The sequence below is a fragment of the Excalfactoria chinensis genome, chromosome 1, assembly GCF_039878825.1.
Source record: "Excalfactoria chinensis isolate bCotChi1 chromosome 1, bCotChi1.hap2, whole genome shotgun sequence".
Taxonomy (NCBI): domain Eukaryota; kingdom Metazoa; phylum Chordata; class Aves; order Galliformes; family Phasianidae; genus Excalfactoria; species Excalfactoria chinensis.
In genome coordinates, this window is record NC_092825.1 from 125,585,670 (window position 1) to 125,609,443 (window position 23,774).

At 40.6% G+C, this 23,774-nt stretch overlaps 1 protein-coding gene across 4 annotated transcripts in view; it reads right to left on the reverse strand.

Annotated features, from left to right (window-relative positions):
- The window catches only part of AFF3 (ALF transcription elongation factor 3), a 330,573-nt gene that overhangs the window by 116,000 nt on the left and 190,799 nt on the right, over positions 1-23,774 (reverse strand). For all 4 annotated transcript variants that reach the window (XM_072336759.1, XM_072336749.1, XM_072336732.1 and 1 more), the window contains 3 exons: positions 22,245-22,331; positions 15,527-15,563; positions 10,220-10,271 (listed from right to left, as the gene is read on the reverse strand). In XM_072336759.1, coding sequence (XP_072192860.1) covers positions 10,220-10,271; positions 15,527-15,563; positions 22,245-22,331 — 176 coding nt within the window. The remainder of the gene's footprint in view (positions 1-10,219; positions 10,272-15,526; positions 15,564-22,244; positions 22,332-23,774) is intronic.

The following is a 23,774-nucleotide window of genomic DNA, read 5'->3' on the forward strand; positions in this document are numbered from 1 at the left end:
TGCAGCAGAAAGGAAGCTCCTCCAGAGTGACCATGCAGCCACCTCCAGCCCTGGTGCCGGAGTGCTCGCTCACTGGAGCTATGTGAGGTTTGCAGCACTGTGGGATGTGGAGGTCAAAACATTAATGGCTGCTGTCAGAAGAAGGAGACCTGGGCATATATAGGTTCTGTGTTTGTTCCCCTTGGTCTCCATGCGCAGGCATTCTGTAATGGGCCACTTTTTCAACAGACATAACTCATTCTGCTTTACTGACAGCGCTCACAGGAAAGCATGCAGCTGCCGGGGAAATGGTTTTTAACTGAATTGGAGATGAGCAATAAAGCTTAAACACGGCTCCAGTTACCCACAGGAACATTTGGTCTTTCAGACAATAGTGCTGAAGCAAGTCCTGCTGGAAAGCATCATGTTTGTCTGCAATTATTTGCAAGATCAAACCTTACTTTGTGACAAAGGCTTTTTTAACAGTTTCTGGCAAAAGACTTCACCCTTTCTTCCATGGAAGTCTACAGAAACCGCTGCTGCTGACAGTGACTGCAAATATTGAGCAGTTTGTGTCTCGTATTACACTTACTGCAAACATTATACTGATGGGGAAAGCATGTGGATTTTACATGAGCAGCCACATGGATTTTTGTCTTAATGCCGACAGTTAGTAAAAAAGATACAAACCAGAGCAATGACAAATTATTTTTAAGGTTATGTTCTGGGACATTCCAGGCCTCTGTCTGAACCACGTTAAGGCAGGTTTGTCATGGTTTTGCAATTTTGTAATTTTGCTATCAGGGTTAACCTATGACAAGGTTGCATGTCTGCATTGCATGTCTGCATCACCTGCCCCAGCTCCCTAGGAGACCTCTGGATACAGCCCCCCTTCTGAATCAGCCACTTAAAATGGCACAAAAATCGGCCATCAAACAAGGTATTTTGCTTGTACTTTGTATCATTCTATTAAACGCTATTAAGAGATTATTTGTCTTAATTTGTCCTCTTTGCTTTGACAGTAGGAAAGCTTGTGGTGATTTTATTGGATTTTCCCCTATAATTACACTAAATTCTAAGGCAAACGAATGAACGGTAAGTCCACATGCTCATCAGGTAACAGATCACTTCTGTTTTCATTTATTACACACACACCTCTTGGAACGTCTCTCTGAGGAAAAATGTCAAGAGATTCCTCCTCTCTACCTACAACTGCTTACAGTTTATAACGTGAAAGAGGGAAACAGCAAAAAATGAATCCTGACAAAATAGCTTACAAAACTAATAAACATCAGCATGCAGAAATGTCAGCTGTAATTCTGCCATAAAAGGTCTGTGGGCCAATCAAGCCATGTTTTTTCCTCATAAAAACTCAGAAAAGCTCTCTCCTTTGTAAGTCAGCGGTACAGTTGCCTTGATTTTGGAATGATCTGTAAGTAAAACCCTTTTGAATCCCAGAACAATACGCCTCATCCAAACCTTTGTCCCGATTCATCTCCAGCTTTGATAGCATCAGTGCATCACCCTGCTTGCTTGTCAAATCTATCATCAATTCTAAATTGCCAATAAATATATTCCACATCTCTCTGGGGAGATGTAGCTTGTCTGCATACTAAACAAAGAGCAGGCTGCACAAAGCCAAGATACACACAAAGATATAATGCCACAGGTGAAATGATAATGTGGAAATATTCTTACCCTGAGGAAGGCAGACTCCAGTTGTAGCTTAGCAAATCAAAGACCACAAAACTTGCTTGCAATAACATCCTAACAGATCCAAGGAGTTCTATTTTTCCACAGTTAAAAAATATTCACGCTCTGGCATTTAATGCAAACCCAGAGACTAAGGCAGAAGAGCTTCAGTAATTTGTTTAGTTAGGTACAAAAAACACAAACTGTCATGAAGTTGTCAGTTTGCTACTACAAAGACTTAAAAAAATCATAGGTACAAATGGCTGAACAGTAGAACTTTTCCACAGAGGAAAATCCATCGCTATTCCTGGTTTCAGTATCTTTTTGTATTTCTCATGGAAGATAAAAAGTTGTCCACCAAGCTTGAATTATTATATATATATACATATATATATAGTTTGTTAGTCTCTGGAAGAAAAAGGCACTTCTTTACATACCCTTAATTTGATCTTCATAGTGGTGAAATAATTTAAAAGTAAAATGAGACAGCTTCCCATTCAAAGCCTTGCTTTCTTGTAATTGAAAGTATATATGTGTACCAACAAAGTAGAAAACTAAGGCACAGCAAATTCCAAAATCTTTCCATTCCTGGACGAGCTTTAGTGTTCAAATGTTAATAGGATGCCTGCATTAAAAAAAATATATTGAAAAAAAAAAAAAAAAAAAACTACAAAAAAACTTGGCTTGCGTTCAGGCTAAAGAGTCTGTGAAACAGACTTTTTCCATACTATGACCTCAGTCTTAGGATTTCTCTTTTGCAAAATGTTGGTTATTTGCCTTGGCAGGGGGCCAGGACCCTCTATCTCCCTTTCTCCCTGCCTGTCCCTCCTCCTCCGTCTCCCTACCTCTGCACCTCTCCTTGTACCAGCCACGGACTCAGCCCAGCACCGCATCACCCCTCACCCTGCGACTGATGGCACAAAGCCCCACAAAATCAGGCTATGTGAGAGTTCCTGATGGCATTTCTCTCCTTTTGGACACACTGTGTGGTGTTCCATTCCCCCCTCCCTGCCCTCGCACCAGCAGCAGAGACTCTCTCCTAGGTGTGGGATTTTCAGAACAGCAACTGGGACCTTTAACCCAGCAAAACCAGCAACGTGAACCATGCAACTACAATGTGCCCTACACCCAGCTCCAGTTTATCCTTTTACTTCAGTGAAAAAATACACAGCAAGTAGATGGCTTCTGATGGCATGTCTGATGAAATCAAGTTCCTCCCAGGTATTTGCATCTGATTTTCCTGGCAACCTCTCCTTAACCACCACGCTTGGAGCGAATACCGCATTCAAAATTCCCAATTAGTCTCTTACAAATGACAAAGTCCAAGGAAAACAGTGCCTAGGAGAAACATAATATGCTTTTGGTGCAACACGGGAAAACATTTCCTCAATCTTAACTATATTTCAGTGGGCTAAATTGGTCGGTTTTATTCTAAGTGATGTAAATGAACACAAGTGTTAGTGAAACATTTGTCACCTGGTACAAAATTAGAAATAATGGCCAGCATTGTAGCAAGTTTTCCAACTGGACAGAAGGTGCTGAGTGCTTCTTATTTGAAGCGAGGGTATCTTCTGCCATTCCCTTTGAGTCTGGGGTGGCATCAAAAGGAGAGCAACAGCTGTGGGTATTCTCTCCAGTGTGTACAGTATAGGCAGAGAGTGCAGGGGAAAGTGCTAAACAAGAGGGGCCTGGATCAAGGGGACTTAGTAAATAAAACACTGTACTGAGTCCTGCAGCAATAGGAGTGGTTATTTCTGGTCATTGGTTATATCTGTTAAAAGATAAGTCTAACACTGAAAAACAGGACAGTGAAAGCCCTATCTCTTCCTTTGAAAGTCAATCACAAACTTCCCTAGACCTCAGAGATGCTGTTATTTAGACTTCACCTATTCCTGTCCCTATTGACATCTCAGATAAGGCCTTTCTTGGATGACTGAGACACAGTGGAAGCTAAACTTTATCCTAGGGTAACCACAGCTGCAATTATGGTCAGACTGGGCTTCCAAACATTTTCTTTATAAAGCCAGAAAATAATAAAGATCTCATCTTCTTTAATAGATACAATTCTTTAAGTTTATTTTAATACAATTTATGTGTTTTGAAGATTTTATCATCTTTGACGGCCACTCATCTACAACTTTTATGTGGCAGAGAAATCACCCAAACCACTAACTCACTCTTCCTCGTTAACTTAGCTAAACCTCAAAGACAGATTCAGTCAAGACCCATGTGGGAAAATGTCTTCCAAGAAAATGTCTTTATAGGATTTGAAGAAAATAGATTTGTTGGTATCAACTTACAGTATTTTTCTGTAGACTGTCAGCAGCATCATATACCACAAATCCAAAGATTTATGCTAAGGGAAGGATAGGAACTGACAGTTCCTAACACATCAGTACTGTGACAGAACAGCTGGTTGATGCATCTCACGGATGAAACTGTCTGCCTCTTGGTACAGAAAGTTACAGGGGAGTTGTATTTTTTAATGGTCTTTATTTTTAATACACAGAGAAATAGCCTGTACACGTTTTGAAGGCAATGCTTCAGAGGAGAGAGCGGAAAAAAGAACTTTTTTATGGGAATTTGAGAGCTGAGTAGTGCTTTTTAAGATTGTAGCTGCTCCTGCTGGACTGGCTGAGCACTGACAGCCTGGCAGTGTTAGGAGTTAGCTCCCCAAGCCCCGATTCAAGTAAACAGGTGGGATAGTGCGATGAAGCCACCCTTCTTCTTCTGCCAGCTACTTGGCTCATGGATAAACACCAGACTTTCATTTCTACAGTTTTCAAGACCTCCATCGCTGTAAAGAACACTGCTTTCATTCATTATCGTAAGGTGTTTCTTTTTTTTTTTTTTTTTTTTTCTTTTAGTATGGACTACAAGATGTCTCAGAAATATCACAAAAGCTGTTGATGACACAGTGTGTAACTGGTGCCTTCAGAAGCAAGACATCTTAAAAAATAACAGTTCTCTTCTTAATTCCCTATCACGCCTTGGAAGTTGTGTTTTTAGTGGAGGAGACCCAGCTGTGGCTCACCACCAGGCTGATACTCTCACCATGGCCCATAGTTTTACTGGAAGTAAAATCACCAAATCACAGACCAGTGCCTACTGCAGATGTCCTTGCTCCTGAAAATGCCCCAAACTCCCAGAGCTGTAGATTGCTGTTTGAAAAGCTACCCTGCTATCTTATCTGGAAACTAAACATGGATTATATCCCAGAAAAGTGTGGGTAACTTTTTTTTGGTGCCACCATCCACAGTTGCATGGTTTTCATTCTTTCCACTGTTCTTCGTGACCTTCAACTATTTTCTGATTCTACTGTTCCATTACAGTCCTTATGTCAAGCAAACAGAAGGATGTCTAAGATGTGTCACTGAACTGATCTTTCCAGCTTTGCCCCCCATTCACCACCATTCCACCATCAGGTGCCCTGAGATGAAAGCAAGATCCTAATTAAAGCTGGGTGGCGACTGCTTCAAAATACTGTGGCTGAAACTCTGGGGGAGGATGGTGCAATGGTGTCGGGGCACTGGCTGCCAAAGCCTGCTAGGTCTGTAGGTGCTTGGGAGGGACAGTGCAATCCCCCTGCACCCAGCCCCTTCCCACTGCTGCACTGCTTAGGACATCCACCACTTACTGCTCGAGTCTGTCTTTAAAAACTTAGCCTATCCCTCATTTCCTTTAGTGTTCTGGGTGAGTAATCCGTAGCCATTTCTTATAGAACCCTGCATTTTTCAACACTTTGTACAAGTATTAATGAGCTGGTCTTCATGGCAGCCTAATTATTATTTTAGATGGGGGAAAGCCAAGGCTAACTTTAAATAACTTGCACCAGGTGTTTTGGTGAAGTGAGGTGGGATTAGAACTCCTCTTCCAACTCTGGTGCTCAGTGGATGCTTGAGAGACTTAAGGCTTTGGCTCATGATCAGACAGCAGCCAGATGTGGAAGGAAAAGCTCCTCAGGGATTCAGTGCACAATGGTGCATTGGTAGCACTTAGCCTGATCTCCTGTATTTGAGAACGATACTCTGCTGCCTGGAAGTGGCTTGTAATTCCCCTGCCTACATTTCCCCATCTGCAAAATGAGGAACTAGAGGGAGTTTTTGGCTGTGATATCTGTGAGTCACTGTAGATATAAGGAGTAAGACTCAAGAGAGGAAGAAAAGGCAAGAAATGAATAGGTGATGTTGATGCTGATGGAACAGCTTGTCCAAAGAAGCTGTGGATGGTTCATCCCTGGAGGTGCTCAAGGCCAGGTTGGATGGGGCCCTGGGCAGCCTGAGCTGTTGGGGCAGCCCTACCCATGGCAGGGGTTGAGTCTGGGTGGGCTTTGAAATCCCTTCCAATCTAAACTATTTTATGATTCTATGATTCTGTGCCAATACAGATGTAGGTTGCACCAAAGAAGAACAAGAGTGACATTGCTCCAATTACCTGTTTCCTATTTTCTTCCCCCGGGGGAATCAGGGTGATGAGAATGATGTTAGCAACAGGATGGGCAAGGGACTGTAGCACTAATCTCTGCAAATAGGCAGCTTGGAAACAGCTGAAGTTAGTACAGTTAATGAAGCTCCCCTGAGCAAACTATTCTCTAAGTGTTGCTAGAGACTGGTGCCAACATCTATTTCTGCCTGGCAAAGGCAAACAAGGGAACACACATATTGGGATCTCTGTGATTTTCAGAGTGTATTAGAAAGGACAAAACTTGCATAACTGCCATAAATTATAAAAGCCTCCCTCAATCTTGGTTAATTCTCTTGTAAAAAGGGAGGGAAAAATCTGGAGCAGCTCGGCATGAAAACAATTGTGGGAGGGAAAATAAAGAGACAGCAGAGACAGCAGCAAGGTATCTCATTGCTAGCGCTGATATCATTAAGTATACTAGAAATGTTGAGGTAAATGCATAGCAGTGAATCACAGTCAGGCATGATTAACCTTGGGTAGTCTGAATTGGAGATCATTTATAAACACAAAGGTACTAAGAGCATTACAACAGGCAGTACTTCAAAAGTCATCCCAACAGCAGGAGTTTTTTTGGGTGCTTTGTGTATTTGTGCCATTTTTGGGTTGTTGTTGCAGTTTGTGTGTGGGAAGGTGGGTGATCTCAGACTTCCAGTGCAGTGGAGACTTGCAGTGGCACCACTGGACCCTCTGAAACACAGGTACTTGTTGGAATAATTTTTCCTCGCATTGATATTTTGTACAACTAAGAGTTTCAAGTACAGCATTCTAAGGTTTAGTGAAAAGATCCCCCAAAAAACCCCAAAAAGAGCACTAGGTCTCCATTCCTCTCCTCTTTAACATTCTCTTCCATCCTACAACTGGTAAGGCTGGGGTAGAGGGGAGTATTTTCATAAAAATTAGGTGTTTTTAACAAAACTGCTGGATACTTCTGAACAGTTCTATACTTTTAGAAATGTGCTGGGAAGTTGTAATCAGATGACCCACAGAGAGCTGTACATACTGAGTACAACAAAAAACCCTTCAAATCCAGAACTCTTATGGCTTTAAAAGCATTCCATTACATGGAACATGAATCAGCTGGAAAAGACTCAAGACAGCTTAACACCTTTGTATTGTTTGTGCCTTTTATTGCCATCGTGTAGTGCCAGTTCAGATGATTTCTGTGTATGCTGATGCAATGAGGGCTATAGCAGCACTGTGCAAAAGGAACAAAGACTGCCCAGCTTCTGCTCTTCCTCCACGGTTTTGCATAATTCTCACTCTCTTACATTAATCTCAGTTATCTCTAGCATTGTGATGTCTGCTCTTATTTATCTACCTAATTAGGTTGTTGCATCAACTAATGTGAATCATCCAAAGTATACTGGTTTTGTAATGTACAATATTGTTATCTGTGGAGAGCCAGGTCCCACCAGAGTCCATCTAGAGAGTTAATGCATACCTGCAAAAAAGCTACATATTATGCTGTTTGAAATGATGCGTTTCTTGTACCCAGACTCCTCTAAGCAGCACAGCACACATCTGTGCCCCAGATTTCCATGCCCTCAGAGGACACAAGCAGCACCTTCATCCCTTTTGCTACAGATCAACACCTGGTTTTGAGCCCCAGGAGCCCAGTGGGCCAGGTAGGAGGAATCCTTCAGGGGAGACCTGATGTAAATGCTTGGTTCACAAGCACCTCACTGCCTGATTCAGGAGGGCAATCAACCTGTCTTCTGAAGCGGCATAAATAATCTTTGGATGGTGGCGGTAAATCTACACCAAGGATGAATTAACTGCCACTGAGTCATATAAGCTTGGTTTGAGTGTGTGGCTTGTAACATGCCTGAGGGAAATAAAAAAGACATTTGCAAGAAAGAAACATTAATTTGCTCCTCCCGATCTTTTCTGTTATTTTTATCTGGGCCAACATGCCTTGCTTTGTGTTTTTGCTTCTTCTTCTTTTTTCTTTTTTTAAAATTTTTATTTATTTATTTATTTATTTGCCTGCTGTTTGTTTCATTTTCACAGGAAACAATGATTCATGGTGAAATGAATCTACAGAGCATTCCTTCTGGCTTCCCGCAGTTTCTCCCAGCCAGCACTGAAGGTGCCACCTCTCACTGTGGCTCCTCCTCAACATCCCTTCTCCAGGATTCAGGGCATGGCCATGTGACAGAAAGACAGAGTATGGCCTCTCAGTGTGCATCTTGTGCACAGCTGTGTGCACTGAGGTCATGAATGTCATTGATGCTTTGGAACCAGTATCTACTGTGAGGTGGCCCTAGCCTTAGCAACAATGCAAAGATAAGCGTTCTAAGTACTCTGCATGCAGTAGACAAGCAGATGATTACAGAAGCTCACACTAGTATGTCTTACTAGGCAAGGAACTTCTCACACTCAAGCAGATTTTGAAGTCTGCTGTATTTAAACTGGCACTCCGTGTGGCACAGTGGGCAGTCAAGCTGAAACCAAGACAGATACCAGAGCACATCTCTTAAACCTGATCACAGGCACAGCTGACCAGACAAGCTGTGGTGCCCATCCCTGGAGGTGCTCAAGGCCAGGTCAGATGGTGCCCTGGGCAGCCTGAGCTGGTGGGGGGCAACCCTGCCCACAGTGGGGGCTGGGGGCTGGGTGGTCTTTGAGGTCCCTTCCAACCCAAACTAGTCTGTGAGTCTATGATTCCATGCAACTCTATTCTGGGCCCAGAGTTGCTAGGGGGTTTCAAGTTGATAAATAAGAAAGGAAGGTTAAGAACATTCATCATAAATAAAATACCGCCAGACTAGCAAAACCACTGTGGAGGGTGGCTTATGGTTTACGTATTGCTAAATATCAGCAAAATAAATGCGTTCATTTCTCCAAAATACCTCCAGATGGCATTAAAACCCTTCTTCTTTCGGTCTTTATTGCAATACTGTTTTTAAAAATGATAATTATTGGAATCATTCTATTAACCATTCCCAGCAATCATACTATCAGAAGGCATAAGGCTGCTAATGCTTAATTCATTTAATAAGTTTGGCTAAATAAGCTCACAGGCTGTAATTACATTCCACAACACAATCCACAGGACAAGCCATTTCTTACACCATGTCAAATCTTTTTCTAGATTCATTTCCAGTAGGTTTTTAATGTGTATTTGCAGCAGAAATGAAAACATCCCACAATAAATCACTGTTATTGTACCTCCTTCTGTGACTACTTTTGACCATGTGACAAATGGTGACACCTTGTGAGATTTACATGATGTAACGCTCTGAATTTAAATAACGAGAATCAGGAGACATAAATTACGGACAAGATGCACTCTAAAATTCACATGACTGACTTACAGGAACTTGACTCCCACAAATGGTATTAAAAAGGTGAATGGCTTAGTGGAAATTCATACTGCTTCTGCATGGTAAATATTAGGGGAATTCACTTATCTAGCTCAGTTTGGAAGACTGTTGTTATTTATATATATTTTTTAACTTGCAGCCCATCTGTTTCATAGACTGGTTTATGTTGGCAAAACAATTTTGTTCTTTGTATACTGGAGTTAAAAATGGTAAAAGCTTCTATTGTTGCACCAGAGTGAAGGTGAACACTGATATATTACAAGTGCCTGTTCCTATCTATTTCTCAACTTCTTTTGTTAATTCAAAAACATCAACAAAATCGTGAGAGACCAGAGATAACTGTAATTGGATTTCAAGTAATTCAGAGGTGAAGCTGCAGACTGCAGTCTTTTAAAATTACATCAGTACATCAAAGGCATATGTGACATGACGTTTTTTTGCAAGTGTGACAAACTCCTGTAGCATTAAGGTAATGCTGAAGTCAGGTTATAAAGGGCAGCCTCTCACACCCACAGAAATCATTTCATATCTACTCAGCATGATAGGGAGCCATTTCACTTGTGAAGATCTCTGACTTGCCAGCATGCAAAAGTTCTAGGAATAATTAATGTTTAGTCATTATCTAAAAAGCCCTTCTAAGAACAACATCAGTGAAAGAGCTTTATCTTAATGAAAACAAATGGACAAATTCAATATTGCCTAACCAATCTGATAAAACATAGATGCTTTTTTTGATCATAAAGGCAGAAGTGACTTACGATGTATGGGTTGCGCCTTTCTCTGGACTCTTTGGCTCTACATCACTTTTTCCTTTAAAAGAGAAGAAGAAAATGACATCAGAATTGGGTAAATATGGAAACTGTTCAGATACGACATGTCAAAGTTTTACTCATTGCTAACACCAACTGCTCTCACCACAAGCAGAGAATGCTGTTGTGGCAATCATAATGCCGGGGCACTGCTGGAGTATTTACAAGCTGGGAGTCTACTCCTGCATGACTTTTCTTTCCACTGGCACGTGTACTCTGGCAATATTAGGTAAAGAAACTCTAAAGGAGAAGCTGCTTAGAGGACAGAACGACTCAAACAACTCAAGTTTTACTAGGGACAGAAGAGCCTGGAACCATGGAGAGGTTTTCTCCAGTGCCCTACAGCTCTGCTACTGATAGTACATTCCAGCCAACATGCATATGCTTGCACTGCTACAGGAACTGTGAGTATTTCATACTAAGTAGAACAGCACTAGAAGGAGCTGCAAAGGCAGTGACTGGAACATGTGTCTACAAATGAGTGGTGCTGTTTTGTGCAAGAAGGGGATAACTTGGCTTACACACCCAACCTGAGTAGGAATCAGGTACTTGAATACCTGAGAAGTAGCAGAGGCTTAAGAGCACCCTCTTCTTTACGTTTCCTTATGACTCACACAGCTTGTGACGATCACCTTCCTGGGTCCAGGAACTCAGACACCAGGAAAGCTGCTAGCTGATAGGGTAATACTGTTCTGGTAGGTCAAGCCAAGACCTTTTCCCTCTTTCATCCGCCTTAAAAAGGTGGTTTTTACTTTGCTACACTCATCTATCTGAGAAACCGGAGGGAGTTACACCTCAGTGTAAGATTTTTCTTTAGGTCTAACTTGAGTGACCAGGGTAGACTGATCCACTTGAATCACCTTGACCTTGAATTCTAGACCTCGTAACTGCAGCTGCTGCCTCCCTTGTGTGTTGTCTATGTATAGGTTTATGTGTCCTAGCAGGCAAAGAGGTGCAGAGCTTGAGTGTGACTGGATTACTAATGCATGTGTTTTCCTCTGCTACCTTTTAACGAGCTTTATTAATCCAAAATCCACCTGTGTCTTCTGAAAAAAATGTGAGAAGTGCTTGTTTTCATCAGGCTGTTCCAGTGCTCCCTTGTCACTGGCTTGAGTGTGTCATAGACAAGCCCCCAGTGCATTCTATGCACGTGAGCACTATGTATCATCCACTCATTGCTGCCGAAGTCTTCACCCTCAGATTTTGTATAGCATTAGAGTGTCAGCGATGGCTATAAGGGGTGCCTCTTGAAAACTCACTGTTGCTTTAAGAAGAGGCAGAGTTTTGCCACCAATGTCCTTCCACTACTGTGCAGAAATCATCTAAAGCACTTGATCTAGATGGCGACCTTCTGGAAGTAAGGATCTAATTAAAGGAAATTCTGGGTAGTGCAAACACCTTGCTGTGATGCTTGCATCTCATCCTCCCACGTGGAAGAGTTTGTCTGTACCTTTTTTTGTACCTTAAACTTTAGTGAAAAGGCTGTGGAGAGATCTGATTGTCTTTGGAAACACCACTGTCTCTCTGGGGACGTCTAGCTTAAGGCACCTAAAACATAGATGTAGGCTAGGCAGTCAAGCAGAATGGAATACATCCAGTTCATAATCTCTAGGTCACTTTCCACTTTTAACAGACTTCAGAAAGCATATCCAGTTGATGAACCTCCTGGCTAGAAAGCTGTTGCTACAGTGTACGTTTGTCAGCCTGGAGCTTGGAGCTCATCTGTGTTATGGTAATTTGGAACAAGAAACCAACAGTAACAGTTGGCATGTATTCAAAGATTGTCTATTTGTAACTTAGATTTTTTTAATAAATGATGAATTCTTACCATGAACACACTGGTTTGTTTAAGTGTGAGGCGGCATATGGATTCCTTAGTGCTTTGCAAGCAGAGTTCACTTAAGTTCTACTTTCAGCAATGTGTGTTAATATGGAGAGGAAAACAGCACAAGTACTGTGAGGACTGAGTGAAAAGGGAATCTCTGTGATTTAGCCAAACTGGATATTAATGAATTATCCTACAGTAAGCATTTGCAGCTGCTTTAATGCTAATTGTCACTTTACATACTTCTTCGCGGAGGGGAAGGATGAAGCTTTTGAGGATGCTAGAAATGCATCACTCCAGCCTATCGGAGCAGAAAATCTGGTCATTAATGCTTTATCAGTTCATACCAACTTTGTTCACACTTGACTGAATAATAGAAATATGAGAAATGTGTATAGACTAAGCATAGCTGAATGTCATAGATATGGTACTGATAAGCTACTGGAAAAGCATACGTAAAAGGGAATTTTATCTGTCAGAGCAACTTTTTTTTTTTTTTTCCTTTTTTTTTTTTTTTTTTTTTTCCCACACTTGCTCTTGGCTAGACCAAGAACTGTATCTCCATTTTTCATGTAACCTGACAAATACATGCAAGTACCACAGTGTGAGCACCACTGAGCATTTGCTGAACTAAATCCACTAAATCCACTCTGACTCTGGTTCCTTTTAATGGGCAAATTTGTGGGGTCTTCAGCTTTTCTTAGTCCGGTGGGAATTAACAAAGGATATGCTACCTACCTCACCTCTTTTACAGGGCTGTTGTTAGCACACTTCACTTCAGGTGCTATGCCCTGTATATGTTTTCTGAATTGAGTGTGGAAATGCACATGCGTCCACATGCTGAAGTACGTATGTGCATGCTTCCAGAAGCACATTGTGAAAACCATCAGCCCTCACATCCTTAGCTACAGACCAGAGAATTCTTTGCTAACTTCTACTACATCTTATCACTGAATTTCTACTACATCTTATCACAGAATCATAGAATCAATAAGGTTGGAAAACACCACTAAGTTCATATATCCAAACCATCAACCCATGACCACCATGCCCACTAACCATGTCCCTCAGTGTCACATCTACACGGTTCTTAAACACCCCCCCCGCCTCCCTGGGCAGCCTGTTCCTAACATTTAAGAAAAGAAAATCAGGATGAAACAGGCTCACACAACTCATTTCTTAATTCTTTTAAATACAACCAGATGGGATACATCCAGTTTTCCCCCATTTCAAAATAAATTTCAAGTGGAATTTTGTAGAATTTCCCTGCTGAATAGTGGAAGGAATTCAGGTGAATCACTCAAACTAACCATTGTAAATTATCCTCTCTGGGTAACAGGGATAAATAATACTTATTTTAACAGAGCAGAATAACTGCATCCATTAAGGGTTTTAAAATGCTTTGATTTTCTTGTGGGGGAAGGATGAGAGAAATGCAAATGAGAAAGACAATGTTAGCAGTAGAAGTAAAAACATTGCAAATGAGAGACTCAAGAGCCACTCCATGGAAGACATGATGCAGTGGGAAATATCAGCTAACTGAGACCATGAGGATGTGCCTTTGGATAATGCAGTATATAGAACATTAGATTTCTTTCTGATATGGAGCCATTTGCTAGCATTGCCTCACATCCAAATCTTTTTTACTTGGATTTCCTTTGGGTTTGTTGTACAGGACTGATAAGGTCTGTCTCTTACGCTACCTAACGGTGCTTTATTTTGTGACTTATTTTCATACCAACAGGAATCCTGATGGATACATATCTCAAAGGTAGTCAGATTCCTCCAAAATGTTAGGAGTTGTGAGTCGGTGTCAGACAGCAACCCTAACATTCAGTACCAATGCAGAAAGTGTTTCTGCATGGGCTCAGCCATTCTTTGGCGTGCTTGCCACCATCCATCCAGCCAACCAGGACCAAGTGTAGTTCCAACCCAGTGGCAGATATACCCTGATTTTACTGAGCAGGATGAATAAGGAGATAAGAAACTGGAGGTACCAATGTGTGGGATGCTGATGGGGGAACTGGAACTAAAGTGGGGTGAAATAAGCAGAGAAAAGATGTAAAGAAGCAGAACTACTTTCTTAATCCACAGGAGAGCAGGTTTCATTAGATCTGCAGAACAATTTATTTTATTAACGTGTTGCAAGAAGGAAATAAATGAAATGGAACTATGATCAAAGCTATCCAAACACTGTGGCCTCCAGTGTCATGGTGAAGCCCACAGCTCAGTTTGTGTGTTTGTCATGCTCACGACTCTTTGCATGTTTGCATAGCCCTCTCCATTACGGCCTCTTTGTGCTTCCTTCTCTCATTACTGTATTCATTATTTTCTGACAGAACCTCATCCCCTTTGCCTTTTATTATTTCCTTATTGCCGGTCCTCACAGCAATATCAAACTGATGCTGGCAATTAAGTGACACCACTGCATGTTTCTTCACAACATCAACTTCTGCCTGCCGACCTTTTCCTGGCAAAGAGCTGCACGGTTTTAATAGCCTACGTCTCCCAGGCTTGTCTTGCTGGATGTATTCTCCCTCACGCAGTGGGTGACCAGACACTTTCAAAGCCCTACCTACAAGCTCAGGGCATTTTTCATCTTCAGTCAGAGCCTTGTAATTTGCAAACAGGGCTCTATACTGGCTGTCAGGTCAAGAAACTAACAAAATAGTTCTTCTGGTTGAGATGATTTTACGTTGAGAGCAGGGTAGGATCATGTATTTTTAATATGCAAGACAACATTAACAACAGTCAGAGGTGTCAGGGGAGAGGATTAATACTTTGTTTCATGGAACAATTCAATCTTTCCTTTCAATCCAGCTGCTAAGTTGTTTGTTTGTTGTTTTTGTTTTTCTAGCTAGAAAAGACCTACGGCCATATGGTCTTTGAGGTATTATTTGGAATCGCATTGGCAGGATTTCTGTATCTTTTCACAGTGCAATAGTCACAAAATATACCATTGCCTGTAAAAGATAAGTGATCATTTTCTCTGCAGTCTGGATTTGGCAGTGCCCTTTCCCAAGTAACTGGATCAGCTCTTCTCTGGTATTTTAGAAAAGTTATTTTTTTGCTATTTCAGTCTTTCCCATCATCATAATGAAATAGCCACGGGTTAGTGGCCATGATGGTGATGGGCTGACGATTGGACTAGATGATCTTAGTGGTCTTTTCCAACCTTAATGATTCTATGATAATATAAGAGTGAATCCGTGAATCCTTTTTTTTTTTTTTTTTTTAATTCCCAGTCCACCAAAGATTTGGTGTTTCAGTAGTTGTTCTTGAATTCAGTTCCTGACATTTGGCTAAAATGAGTACTGTGTGCTGAAACTCTGCACTGTGCCAGTCTACTAATGTTTTCTTTTTAGTCCCTTGGTTTTCACAGTTACTGCCATTCTCTCCACCAGTGCAACCATAAGTGAACTAGTACTTACTTGTATTGCTGTGTCCTGTAGATCCCTGTTGTGACTCCTGCAATAATAACAGAAAAAAAGGTACTGTGTATTATTTTTATGGCAACCTTTAGCTGCAATACTTGCTTGAACATTACCTTAACCATACAAACAGCACTGTTAATTGATCATTCTGTTTAAAAGTCATTTTCAATTACAAGAATAAATCCAATATTGTTTTGAAAATGCTTTAATCAGAAGGCTTGAAAACTTATTTCACAACAATCCTCTAATGACACAATTCCTTGCACAGCTATTACCAGTCTTCTACTTGCTGTTCATTTATTGATCAACCCAATCTCGTCTATTATTTTCTACAAGTTTAGATGAGAAGACAGAGGGAAGACCAATACTGTTTCATGGGCCATTGGATTCCTGAAGTAGTAGCACAGCTTATCTTTGCTTCTTACATGCTGATATTGACAGCACTGGAGAATGGAAATACACACTTTAGTTCTGGGTCCCTGAGATTCCAAGGTCAATCTTGAATCACAACTCTAGTATTTATGAGTATGGTGCAATAAATTAGACTGTTTCTTCTTCACATGCAAATGTTCAAATATTTTAATCACAGAATTTGTTTACATTCATAAAAATGTGAAAGAAACATATAGGTGCAATGGAAATAGTAATAGAATCTGCAATGAAAATATGTTTAAATTGAGGTAAAAAGAATAATACAAGGAGTAGAAGCAAAGAAATCTATTTATTCATCTGAATCTGAAAAAGAAAAAAATAAGAACAGTTTTGTGGGTAATGGTATATGAGGATGACATAAAAATTCTATGAAGCAAACACCTGGTCTTCAACTAACTATATCTGGTGTCTCTCAGTCTGGTCCATGCTGACGAACACAATTTTCATGATATTGTATTTTTATTTCAGTAGATATATTGGGTGCTCTGCTAAGTTCTTTGAATACTTTTTGAGAATGCGGTGCTGGTGAACGGCCTTACATTAAAACGTTTGAGTCAGTTGTTTAAATTTGCTTTGTTTTAAATAGTTCTCTACCATGAGAGGCAACTCTTACATATGAAAAGCTTGGGGCCCTAGCCTTGTGTCGGTGTTACGAGCATGTTACTATTTATTATTTTATGTTTTTGTAAGCTGCTCCTCTTACTGCCTCTAATAGAGAATAGGCTGTTTGAAAATGACCTCATGTGCATGCTGCAATTACAACAGCAAATACTATTTTGAGAGGCATCTGCATCATTTATTCTTGGTGAGGAATGGAACCCTCAACAAGATCTGTGATCCACAGCAGCTGAGCAATGGTCCAGACACAGCCAGAAACAGGAGGCTCTTGATTATCTGTTAGGCAAAAGCAGGTATCTGTATGTCTCTGCTACACTCTGAAGAAGCAAAGCACTTGAGAAATCTATAGGTTTGCTACAGCTTGGAATGCAGACTTTAGACCTAAGGGTCTGAAGTTCTTAAATTTTAGGAAAAAAATAAATAAATCCAAACTCAAAACCAGGACTGCATGCTTAAAATATATCTCTTTTTCACTCTTTATCCAACTTCTGTCTGTGCCATCTTTTCACTTGTTCACTAGGCCTCACATAGGTACCTCCCATTGAAAACTCCCTGGTAGAGATCTGAGAAAAGGCACTGAAAGTGCCCAGAGAATTAGAGGACTTGGTCAAGCTAGGATTTTACTGATGGATTCTGTAGAAACATAGCTTACGGGCTGCAGCTTACTGCCCAAGTGTTTGGCACCTCCAAATAGAGGTTGGCTGAACAGAGGAATCTGAGGTCTCCGATGCCTGGCTGGTCAAATCCCCTCCAGCTGCACTATTTGCTTTGGAGTGAAGACTCTGGACTACATGGCTTTAATATGTACAAATTCTATGGCATGACACACATCTGCAGTTCAATGACACTGTATGTACCTGAGACGGGAGAAATCAAATTCTGGGACAAGTATTTGGAGTTCCTATCTTCATCTACAGTAGAAAAATATCTGTAGCAGGTTTCATATGCTAACAATAATTTTTTCAATTATTTGAAATTCCCAACTTTGGACTGTAATGATACATACAGTTGAATTTAAGCGTTATTCTGGTAGTCAATCAGGCTGCCAGTAGAAGTAGGCTCTTGGAGTACAGTTCTAGAGCAATGAATTTTTATAACTATAGGTGGGGAAATTGTTTTCTGTTTTGGGGAAGAGAATTCTTTGATGGGGATATCCTGAGTTTGTGAGATTATTCAAAACTGTTGAGCAAGGAAAATGTTCACTCTTTTACATTTTCATCAGCTTCAGAAAGAACCCTCACGTTTTAACTGCCTAGCATGGTATTTTTCCTTTGCCACTGACTGTGCTGTGCCTCAAATTTCACATTTGCAAAACATGGGAGTTATAACATTTTCACTTCTTTTAACTGATTCTTTAAAAGAAATGTCTTCATTTTCAGCCAGTTATTCTAAATAAAAAGGCTAATAAAAATACTGCTGTGAAGTGGAGTTTCTTACCAAGGTAGGAAAAAAAAATCTTTGTGTAACTTAAAAAGAAGAGGTGAAGTCCTCACTTCTGGATTTTTTTTTTTCTTTCTTTCTTTTTTTTTTTTTTTTCTAATGCATTTACTTCTCTTGTTAAAATCAACAAGAAAGGAAAAAGTAAATGAGTTGGGCACTGAAAAGACAACATTATTATTATAATTTAGCTTCTGAGAATAATCAATCCATAGTTTTGTGACAAGATAGCAATTTTCCCTGGGTGGATAAATTAATTCTCAAGTAACAAAATGATGGCTGATCCTATAATATCATGCACACATAAACAGAAATCAAACACCTGATCAAACTTTGAAGACATGAAATCACAGTAAAAATGAAAAAAGAGAGCAAAGGTAGCAGCAGAATTAACAGCATTTTTTCCTTCACGCTGGAGTAGAGAATTAATGTCTGAACATGAAAGCTCATTCACACAAGCATCAAGTGAGCTCTTATTTACCAAATTTAATTATTCATTTAAAGTTTATTTATTAAGATGTATTTAATAAAATTACAATCAAATAATGTCTAGCCATTTGTTCATAACAAAGTGTGACAGAGATAGGAGAGAGGAAAGTACATGCAGGCTGTCAACTCACACATTGATTCAATTATCCTTAAGCTTTGAAAAACAAGGAATAAAGAAACAATCATTTCTCCTTCCTACTAAATTCAAGAACACAAATTAATTCCACAGAGAAAGAAAATTCAAAGTTAGCAACGAAATGCAACTTTATGCTCTCTATTATATAAAGAACAGTTCCCTACATGCGCTCACTCAGCAGCGCTGTACTGGAAAACCTACTGGGCAGTAGCCAACACTTCAAACTTGACACTGGTTTTCCTTCCATTCCTGTGGATTAATGCAGACCTCCAGCATTAGTGATGTCTGATTTTATATACACGTATAGCATATGCACATACACCCTCCCATCCACAGAGCACGTAGAGTTATATGGCTGGGCATATCCACATGCACGGTTTCAAAAATGCAATACTGTTGTATTTGTGATATACAAAACTCAGTTATTAGTTTTTCTTTCTAGACAGATTTCAAAGTGAGTCCAGCTATAGTTCCTGTGGCCTTTGCAACTTTAATAGCCTAATTAATAAATTTCAAGTTTCAAGCTGTCAGATCACTGATTACTTGAGTCACAGGTGAAAAGTAATTTGGTAGATACAGAGACTAATGATACTGGCACTCATTTCTTATAGACAGAAAAGTAAGAATGATTTGTATCCTTGCAGAAAGGTAGGGGTCTTACAAGATTCTCTTTCTCATTCTTAAGATTGTGAGAATCTTTATATCTGGCAATATTTTCTATCAAAGGATTGTAGCCTATCTACTCCTACGGAGTAAGTCTGGAAGGTGCTTTGCAAATGATCTGATGTCTCAACACTTCTATAAAGGCTGGAAATGAATTCACATTATCATTCACTTCATGGAGAAGGAGAGATGGAGAGAAGGAGACAATGACCCGAATTTAGCCTTTTCGCCTCTTAGCTGTCCTTGACCACTGCTTGACTGACAGGACTATCTTTCTGAGTAATGTTCTATTCACATAGTGTAGTGTGTGGGCATAGTTTATTTCTTAGTTTTCATCTTGGAGCAGCTATGTAGCTTATCTGTATGGAAGCTTCCTTGGAGTTATGGAGTTCTCTCCTATGAGATCCAAGAAAGATTTTTCACTATGTGAGAAGCAGTTCTTAGCTTATGAATATTTTGAAAACATGACTGACAAAACAGGAAACCATTATTTGCATTTTGAAGCCTGAAAAGCAGATAACGTCTTGAGCCTGCAATCGTTTAGGTCCAGAGGAGGTGAAAGAAATACATTTTAATTATTTAAAAATATTAAGAAGAGACAGTGTCTAAATTTATCACATTTTATGGCCAGCAATGCAGGGTTTTTCCAAGAGGAAAATGTACTTCTAGGTATTTCTTCTCTATCTTATGTAAAGCACTCTATTTTGTGAGTATGTAGGCCACCAAGGACAGAACAGAGTGTTGGTGTCATTATATTACCTGAAGTATGTGCGTATACCATTAGACAAAATCTTGTCGATCCTATGCTTAAATAAAATGGGAATTCTACTTTGGTAGGAGAAAAGGCAACCAACTAGAAAAGGCATTTTAAAAATGAATGGTAGATTCTGAAACAGCTCTGCAGTTCAAGCTATCAGATTATTTCCCATAGAGATGGATGAACAGGCAGAGAGAAGATGAGAAAGTCAATATCAGCCATTATTCACATATCTTAGCCCTATAGTCCATGGTTCTACTACTCCTATATATATCACAATACATTTAGTAGTGAGAAAGTGCATTCATGATGGTCACATACATATGCTGATAGGGGCATAGCTTGACCATATGCATCTGCACACATGCTACACAAACACCTTGCATGGTAATAACTGTGGCAGAAACTGCTGAGCTGCACACACCACTTTGGTTTTGTCATTCACATCTGAACATTTTACTGGCTGATAAGTCACTGATCCATCTGTGTCCAGTTCTGGGCTCCCCAGTACAAAAAAGACAGGGATCTCTTGGAAAGTGTCCAGCGGAGGGCCACAAAGATGGTGAAGGGCCTGGAGCATCTCCCCTATGAGGAGAGACTTAGGGAACTGGGTCTGTTTAGCTTTGAGAAAAGAAGGCTGATAGGGGACTTGATCCAGGTTTATAAATACCTGAGGTGTGGGAGTCATAGTGGCGAGGCTGGTCTCCTTTCAGTAGTGCGTGGGGACAGGACTAGGGGAAATGGGCTGAAACTTCAGCATAGGAAGTTCCGCACGAATGTGCGCAAGAACTTCTTTACGGTGAGGGTGACGGAGCACTGGAACAGGCTGCTCAGGGAGGTGGTGGAGTCTCCTTCTCTGGAGATATTCAAGACCCGCCTGGACGCCTACCTGTGCAACGTGGTGTAGGGAGCCTGCTTTGGCAGGGGGGTTGGACTCGATGATCTCTAGAGGTCCCTTCCAACCCCTACAATTCTGTGATTCTGTGTGATTCTGTGATCTCCTGATGGACTTAACTTAAGAAGCCTGTAGTCCGCCTACCACCTTCAGCCAACTGTCTGTCTTCATTGAGCAAAGACAGTGAGTTATTTCCTCCTTTTTTTCTTTTATAACATGCCAGAGATGTTTTGGTTAACACCCCTGGTACTTCAAATTCATGACACTGTCATCCATGGCAAAGCTGTTTTACTGTAGGCAAACCCTGATGTTTTCTTGGCTTTGTGGTTATAATCATTCTATTCACTAAATTCTGAAGAATGGACTTACAGTTACCAAAGGAAGTTGCTTTAACAGTAAAAAGGCTATAAACAGCATCAGTATTATCTTTCAAGCTTGAATACTTCATGACAAATGCTTGTGGCATATAAACTGTATATGATGATACCATGAGAAATTTTTATTGGCATTTGCATAGGAAAGCTGACCTCCTTCCCTCCTGATTTACCAAGTACAAACAGTGTGGTTTCCCCATAAGCTTCGCTGTGCTACACTATATGTTTCCTGTGATACACATACAGTAGTGGATGGAGCTGGTTTCAAAGGGCCATCAACAGAACCAGAGGCACTGGTTCTTTGGGACAAGGACACTGTGATCCCCTGCTCCTGGACTTGAACCAGCCAATACTTCACTGGCAAATGTTTCTGTGGGTCCTCTGGGCATCACTGCACTGGACTCTGCCTCTGGAGCGATTCTATTCTCAAAGCCAAGTTGGTGGCGACATGTCTGCTCGCTCATCAGCCCCCAGATATATAGGTCAGTGAATCAGCAAAGTCTGTATCAGCCCTTGATGGCTTCATTGAAGCCAAGTGAAGTGGGAGCAAGGGGATAAGCAGGAGCTTCTTGACTTACTGCAGCTGTGTGTGCTCTGAAGTACAGGTAGGGAGCCTCAGCAAGTGCCCACAAAAGTCACCATATCTGGATACCCCACCAGGGATGCCTGTATTTTTTCCCTATGGTGAGGAAGCTGTGACCAACATGTGAGAGTCAGTGCTACTGATAGAAAATATGCAACAAGACCATGTACTAATTCAGAGGCTGTAAGCAGGGAAAAGCCAGAGGATACTGACACACATGTGGCCAAGGTTATCAGCACTGCATCAGCCTCAGTCCAGAGCCCTCACATACTTAACCAGAGCTCATGAAGTCATATTTCAAGGTGCAGACTGTGTCTCTTACATCTCTTACCTTGTTGGGAAAGGGGAACTTGCTTTGCTCTGCCTTCCCTGGTGTGTGAATAGCTGACAGTGGTGGAGGCCATGAATGGGTCATCTCCTGAAAAACAATATTGCACAGCAAACTGTATTTAGAAGTTCAATGGAATAGGAAAAAAAAAACAAAACACAATAGTATATCACTAGCATGGATATCTGGGTAGAGGAAAACATGTTACCATAACTTCTAAGAAATGCCCAGTTTACATATAACCTAGACAATACATGAGCTACATTGATTTTTATCGCAGACTCTTGAGAGCAGTTCTTAAGCACCATTTCATTTTCCTGAATAGTAAATGTATCTTAAGTGCAAGAAGTTTGATTTTTCTGACAATCATCATCCACATTTTAATCATGAGACATATTCTGCCTGGTGAGAATAATAGAGGATTCTTGTTTTTGCAGTATGGGAACAGAAATCTCAGTTTATGATCAAGTAATGAGGTACATCCTATGGACTAATCACAAAATAGATTTCACAGACAAGGTCAGAATGATAAATGTTTAACACTTTGAACTTGCCCAGTGGTTAATTCCTACAATTTTCTTTTTTATATTAAAGGAATGGAATGAGCTCATAACAGCCACTTGTTTGTGTTCTGCAGGTCACGGCCATGCAACAAGCCCTAAATGAAGTGCACTGCTCTCCACCTTTGCCTTCTTCCTGTGTGTTTTCAAAATACATCTTTTAATAGCTAAGAGATGCATGTAGCTTAGACTTGTATGCAGCCATTTCTGACCCAGACTCAGGTAGCTGGCAGACACACCTTCCATGCTATTACCAGTTAGGGATGGATGAGTTAGTCTCTAAAGCAAGTCTGAATTTGGGAAGGAGGGGGCTAAAGTGTGAATTAAACACTTCAGATAAGAGATGATTTGTTAAGAGAGAAGCTTCATATTCTTGTCTTGTGTAGGCTGCTGTAGGATGGACATGTTTTTTTGACATGTTCAACAGCAACAGCCATAATATTTGGTACACAGCAACTTAACGGAGTTAATATGAGAAGCAGTGTGGAGCACGACAACCCACAAGTTTCAAGAACTGAAGAGGAAACCACATCCTCCTTAAGCAGCAGGCTAGCTGACACTATCAAGAGTTTGCCTAGCAGATGCTTTCCTGGCTTTTGCTACCATTTTCTGACTCTGGAATGGCTTCTGAGCAATATTCCAAGGGCATATGCTGAGATCTAGGATCGCTCCCAAAATAAAACCAGAGTTGTATTTCCATGAGTCATTTCTTGTTTGAGGAATGTTCTTGCTTGAAGAAAGATGTGGGTGAACCTATCGCCCACCCTTTGGTAGTGCTGATGGAAGTGCTTCCTGACCCTGCAAGCAATGAGATGGAGCATTTTTCACACAGAAGGAAGTCTCTGCCTCTTCTGCCAATGAGCAGTTCAGCTCTTTCAAAGCAGTTTATTAGTAATAAATGTCCCCTTTAAAGCATTCTTGATAAACAGTTTATTTTCTAATAAAAACTGCATTCTTTTATTTTATTTGAGGA